The 8,028-nt window shown below is 35.2% G+C and overlaps 1 protein-coding gene across 1 annotated transcript; it reads right to left on the bottom strand.

Moving 5' to 3' along the window:
- Nucleotides 1-4,150: 4,150 nt before the first annotated feature.
- LOC138911574 (DNA-directed RNA polymerase subunit beta'-like) lies at nucleotides 4,151-6,667 on the bottom strand. Its single transcript, XM_070210957.1, has 3 exons — nucleotides 6,572-6,667; nucleotides 4,480-4,609; nucleotides 4,151-4,383 (listed from the first exon to the last, which is right to left on the bottom strand). Exons 1-3 carry the CDS (start codon nucleotides 6,665-6,667, stop codon nucleotides 4,151-4,153), a joined length of 459 nt encoding a protein of 152 aa, XP_070067058.1.
- Between the last annotated feature and the right edge of the window lie 1,361 nt (nucleotides 6,668-8,028).

Raw genomic sequence — 8,028 nt, 5'->3', positions numbered from 1 at the left:
AGCTGCTGAAAAGACGTGGCCAGCAAAAATACGTTTTCGTTAATAACTCTTGTATTTCTTAACCAATTCTGATGAATTTTTCAATTTTTCTCAGTAGAATTTTTTGCATTAAAGTTGTGGGATAAATTGCTGGATAGTTCCAATTGCTTGATATATTTTATTTAAAGCTATGTTGTGTAGGCGGTTGGTGCGATAGTTCTAAAATTTAAGATGTATATATGCTATTCAAGAATCTACTTGTCAAACTTCGTCTCTAGCTTTTATAGGCGAAACATTTTCTGGCAGACAATAGCACTGAAAATGTTGTAAACGTGGTAGATCTGGTTAACATTAGTCCGCATAATTATAATTTCATTAGATATTTTTACAAATATATCAATAGCACAAGAGCGCTACGAAAGCGCTATCACCTAGATAAGGTCAAGGAAATGCGTATGGTGAGGAGATCTATTTCTTGAATTGCGCACCCGATTATCCTGCCTTTAGGACTTCTCCTGTCAACCATCAATACATTCTTTGAGCGAAGAGGGCAGGATGCATCTGGCAGATTAAAGTCCCCATGAACAACTCAAAGGTCCCTATCTGCAAGAAGGGAGGACATAGATTTGATAGCGTTAGATGGAATATTCCTCATTATGATTGTGGTTTTTTTTCTTTTTAAATTTTGTTTATTTCCAGATCTAGTATCATGTTACTCTATCTTAGCAACTTTTATCAGAGGGACGTTATTACTTGGCTTAACGAAAATTGTGAATTTACAATTGGTTTAAGAAATTAGACATATATACGTATATTTACAGGGACATGATTAGGGGTAATTATTGCAGTTTGTTTCGATCGACTAGGTCAGTTGGGTAGGTCCTCTTCAGTCACTTCTTCTTCGTTTTCTTAGCAGGTTCCTTGCCAGGATGTTGGATGGTTGTGGAGCTTTGTTGAGTAGCTCGCCATTCGCCAGTTGACTACGTCGCCCACCATCGGTACCCTGAGGTCCTTTGCGAAGTCACATGTGTGAATAAACCGTTTCGGCTCCAGTAATTTTGTGCATGGTTTTGGCCTGTATGATGCGAATTTTGTTCAGAGGTTTTTTTACTCATACTCATACTCATACTCATACTCATACTCATACTCATACTCATACTCATACTCATACTCATACTCATACTCATACTCATACTCATACTCATACTCATACTCATACTCATACTCATACTCATACTCATACTCATACTCATACTCATACTCATACTCATACTCATACTCATACTCATACTCATACTCATACTCATACTCATACTCATACTCATACTCATACTCATACTCATACTCATACTCATACTCATACTCATACTCATACTCATACTCATACTCAGACTCATACTCATACTCATACTCATACTCATACTCATACTCATACTCATACTCATACTCATACTCATACTCATACTCATACTCATACTCATACTCATACTCATACTCATACTCATACTCATACTCATACTCATACTCATACTCATACTCATACTCATTCATACTCATACTCATACCTCATACTCATACTCATACTCATACTCATACTCATACTCATACTCATACTCATACTCATACTCATACTCATACTCAACCATACTCATACTCATACCTCATACTATCCATACTCATACTCATACTCATACTCATACTCATACTCATACTCATACTCATAACTCATACTCATACTCATACTCATACTCATACTCATACTCATACTCATACTCATACTCATACTCATACTCATACTCATACTCATACTCATACTCATACTCATACTCATACTCATACTCATACTCATACTCATACTCATACTCATACTCATACTCATACTCATACTCATACTCATACTCATACTCATACTCATACTCATACTCATACTCATACTCATACTCATACTCATACTCATACTCATACTCATACTCATACTCATACTCATACTCATACTCATACTCATACTCATACTCATACTCATACTCATACTCATACTCATACTCATACTCATACTCATACTCATACTCATACCATACTCATACTCATACTCATACTCATACTCATACTCATACTCATACTCATACTCATACTCATACTCATACTCATACTCATACTCATACTCATACTCATACTCATACTCATACTCATACTCATACTCATACTCATACTCATACTCATACTCATACTCATACTCATACTCATACTCATACTCATACTCATACTCATACTCATACTCATACTCATACTCATACTCATACTCATACATACTCATACTCATACTCATACTCATACTCATACTCATACTCATACTCATACTCATACTCATACTCATACTCATACTCATACTCATACTCATACTCATACTCATACTCATCATACTCATACTCATACTCATACTCATACTCATACTCATACTCATACTCATACTCATACTCATACTCATACTCATACTCATACTCATACTCATACTCATACTCATACTCATACTCATACTCATACTCATACTCATACTCATACTCATACTCATACTCATACTCATACTCATACTCATACTCATACTCATACTTATACTCATACTCATACTCATACTCATACTCATACTCATACTCATACTCAGACTCATACTCATACTCATACTCATACTCATACTCATACTCATACTCATACTCATACTCATACTCATACTCATACTCATACTCATACTCATACTCATACTCATACTCATACTCATACTCATACTCATACTCATACTCATACTCATACTCATACTCATACTCATACTCATACTCATACTCATACTCATACTCATACTCATACTCATACTCATACTCATACTCATACTCATACTCATACTCATACTCATACTCATACTCATACTCATACTCATACTCATACTCATACTCATACTCATACTCATACTCATACTCATACTCATACTCATACTCATACTCATACTCATACTCATACTCATACTCATACTCATACTCATACTCATACTCATACTCATACTCATACTCATACTCATACTCATACTCATACTCATACTCATACTCATACTCATACTCATACTCATACTCATACTCATACTCATACTACTCATACTCATACTCATACTCATACTCATACTCATACTCATACTCATACTCATAGTCATAGTCATACTCATACTCATACTCATACTCATACTCATACTCATACACATACTCATACTCATACTCATACTCATACTCATACTCATACTCATACTCATACTCATACTCATACTCATACTCATACTCATACTCATACTCATACTCATACTCATACTCATACTCATACTCATACTCATACTCATACTCATACTCATACTCATACTCATACTCATACTCATACTCATACTCATACTCATACTCATACTCATACTCATCATACTCATACTCATACTCATACTCATACTCATACTCATACTCATACTCATACTCATACTCATACTCATACTCATACTCATACTCATACTCATACTCATACTCATAATCATACTCATACTCATACTCATACTCATACTCATACTCATCATACTCATACTCATACTCATACTCATACTCATACTCATACTCATACTCATACTCATACTCATACATACTCATACTCATACTCATACTCATACTCATACTCAGACGCATACTATACTCCATACTCATACTCAGACTCCTTACATAACTCAGTACTCATTAATCTACGCAGACTCATACTCATACCATACTCATACTCATACTCATACTCATACCTCATACGCATTCTCATACTCTACTCAATACTCATACTCAATACGCATAACCATACGATACTCATACTCATACTCCATACTCATACTCATACGCATACTCATACTCATACTCTACTCATACGCATACTCATACTCATACTCTACTCATACCGACTCATACGCATACTCAGACTCATACTCATAACTCATACTCATACTCATACTCCATACTCATACTCATACGCAGACTCATACGCAACTCATACCATACTCATTCTCATACTATCGCAGTACTCAACTCATACTCATACTCATCACTCATACTCAACTCAAGCTCATAGTCCTACTCCATACTCATACGCATACTCATACTCATACGCAACTCTACTCATACTCATACGCATACTCATACTCATACTCATACTCATACTCATACTCATACTCATACTCATACTCATACTCATACTCATACTCATACTCATACTCATAGTCATAGTCATAGTCATAGTCATAGTCATAGTCATAGTCATAGTCATACTCATACTCATACTCATACTCATACTCATACTCATACTCATCATATTCATACTCATACTCATACTCATACTCATACTCAACTCAAGTCATAGTCATACTCATACTCATACTCATACTCATACTCATACTCATACTCATACTCATACTCATACTCATACTCATACTCATACTCATACTCATACTCAACTCATACTCATACTCATACTCATACTCATACTCATACTCAAGCTCATAGTCATACTCATACTCATACTCATACTCATACTCATACTCATACTCATACTCATACTCATACTCATACTCATACTCATACTCATACTCATACTCATACTCATACTCATACTCATACTCATACTCATCGCATACTCATACTCATACTCATACTCATACTCATACTCATACTCACTCATACTCATAACTCATACTCATACTCATACTCATACCTCATACTCAACATACTCATACTCATACTCATACTCATACTCATACTCATACTCATACTCATACTCATACTCATACTCATACTCATACTCATACTCATACTCATACTCATACTCATACTCATACTCATACTCATACTCATACTCATACTCATACTCATACTCATACTCATACTCATACTCATACTCATACGCATACTCATACATACTCATACTCATACCATACTCATACTCATACTCATACTCATACTCATACTCATACTCAACTCATACTCCATACTCATACCCATACTCCTCAACATACTCAACTCACTCAACTCATACTCATACTCCTACTATACTATATTCATACTCATACTCAACTCATACACTTCCAATAACCATACTCATACCTCATACCATACCATAACTCATACTCATACTCATACTCATACTCCATAACTCATACTCAACTCAATTACTCATATTCATACTCATACTCATACTCATACTCATTACTCATACTCAAAAATAAAAAAATGTCTCTCGACACATCATCAATTTGAGCTAGCTGCTGAAAAGACGTGGCCAGCAAAAATACGTTTTCTTTAATAACTCTTGTATTTCTTAACCAATTCTGATGAATTTTTCAATTTTTCTCAGTCGAATTTTTTGCATTAAAGTTGTGGGATAAATTGCTGGATAGTTCCAAATGCTTGATTTATTTTATTTAAAGCTATGTTGTGTAGGCGGTTGGTGCGATAGTTCTAAAATTTAAGATATTTTTGTATATATGCTATTCAAGAATCTACTTGTCAAACTTCGTCTCTAGCACTGAAAATGTTGTAAGCGTGGTAGATCTGGTTAACATTAGTCCGCATAATTATAATTTCATTGGATATTTTTACAAATATATCAATAGCACAAGAGCGCTACGAAAGCGCTATCACCTAGATAAGGTCAAGGAAATGCGTATGGTGAGGAGATCTATTTCTTGAATTGCGCACCCGATTATCCTGCCTTTAGGACTTCTCCTGTCAACCATCAATACATTCTTTGCGCGAAGAGGGCAGGATGCATCTGGCAGATTAAAGTCCCCATGAACAACTCAAAGGTCCCTATCTGCAGGAAGCAAGGACATAGATTTGATAGCGTTAGATGGAATATTCCTCATTATGATTGTGGATTTTTTCTTTTTAAATTTTGTTTATTTCCAGATCTAGTATCATTTTACTCAATCTTAGCAACTTTTATCAGAGGGACGTTATTACTTGGCTTAACGAAAATTGTGAATTTACAATTGGTTTAAGAAATTAGACATATATACGTATATTTACAGGGACATGATTGGGGTAATTATTGCAGTTTGTTTCGGTCGACTAGGTCAGTTGGGTAGGTCCTCTTCAGTCACTTCTTCTTTGTTTTCTTAGCAGGTTCCTTGCCTGGATGTTGGATGGTTGTGGAGCTTTGTTGAGTAGCTCGCCCTTCGCCAGTTGACTACGTCGCTCACCATCGGTACCCTGAGGTCCTTTGCGAAGTCACATGTGTGAATAAACCGTTTCGGCTCCAGTAATTTTGTGCATGGTTTTGGCCTGTATGATGCGAATTTTGTTCAGATGTTTTTATACTCATACTCATACTCATACTCATACTCATACTCATACTCATACTCATACTCATACTCATACTCATACTCATACTCATACTCATACTCATACTCATACTCATACTCATACTCATACTCATACTCATACTCATATACTCATACTCATACTCATACTCACATACTCATACCTATACTCCATACTCTTCGCATACTCATACTCATACTCATACTCGATACTCATACTACATACTCATACTCATACTCATACTCATACTCATACTCATACTCATACTCATACTCAATACTCATACTCATACCATACTCATACTCAATACTCATACTTCATACTCATACTCATACTCATACGCATACTCATATCATTCATACTCATACTCAGACTCATACTCATACTCATACTTCTACTCATACTCATACTCATACTCATAACTCATACTCATAACTCATAACTCATACCTCATACTCAATCTCATACTCCTATCTCATACGTCATAACTCATACTCATACTCATACTCATACTCATACTCATACTCATACATCATACTACATACGCATACTCATACTCAATACTCATACTCATGACTCATACTCATACGCATAGTCATACTCATACTCATACTCATTCTCATACTGAAACACATACTCATACTCAACACTCACTCCACACTCATACTCATACTCTTACTTTTACTCTTACTCTTACTCTTACTCTTACTCATACTCATACTCATACTCATACTCATACTCATACTCATACTCATACTCATACTCATACTCATACTCATACTCATACGCATACTCATACTCATACCATACTCATACTCATACTCATACTCATACTCATACTCATACTCATACGCATACTCATACTCATACTCATACTCATACTCATACTCATACTCATACTCATACGCATACTCATACTCATACTCATACTCATATCATACTCATACTCATACTCATACTCATACTCATACTCATACTCATACTCTCACTCATACTCATACTCATACTCATACTCATACTCATACTCATACTCATACTCATACTCATACTCATACTCATACTCATACTCATACTCATACTCATACTCATACTCATACTCATACTCATACTCATACGCATACTCATACGCATACTCATACTCATACTCATACTCATACTCATACTCAGACTCATACTCATACTCATACTCATACTCATACTCATACTCACGCATACTCATACTCATACTCATACTCATACTCATACTCATACTCAGACTCATACTCATACTCATACTCATACGCATACTCATACTCATACTCATACTCATACTCATACTCATACTCATACTCATACTCATACTCATACTCATACTCATACTCATACTCATACTCATACTACTCATACTCATACTCATACTCATACTCATACTCATACTCATACTCATACTCATACTCATACTCATACTCATACGCATCTCATACTCATACTCATACTCATACTCATACTCATACTCATACTCATACTCATACAACTCACTCATACTCATACTCATACTCATACTCATACTCATACTCATACTCATACTCATACTCATACTCTCATACTCATACTCATACTACATACTCATACTCATACTCATACTCATACTCATACTCATACTCATACTCATACTCAACTCACTCATACTCATACT

Source organism: Drosophila virilis, unplaced genomic scaffold (genome assembly GCF_030788295.1).
Source record: "Drosophila virilis strain 15010-1051.87 unplaced genomic scaffold, Dvir_AGI_RSII-ME tig00001625, whole genome shotgun sequence".
NCBI classification, from domain to species: Eukaryota; Metazoa; Arthropoda; class Insecta; order Diptera; family Drosophilidae; genus Drosophila; species Drosophila virilis.
This window is presented reverse-complemented; position numbering and strand designations above follow the sequence as displayed.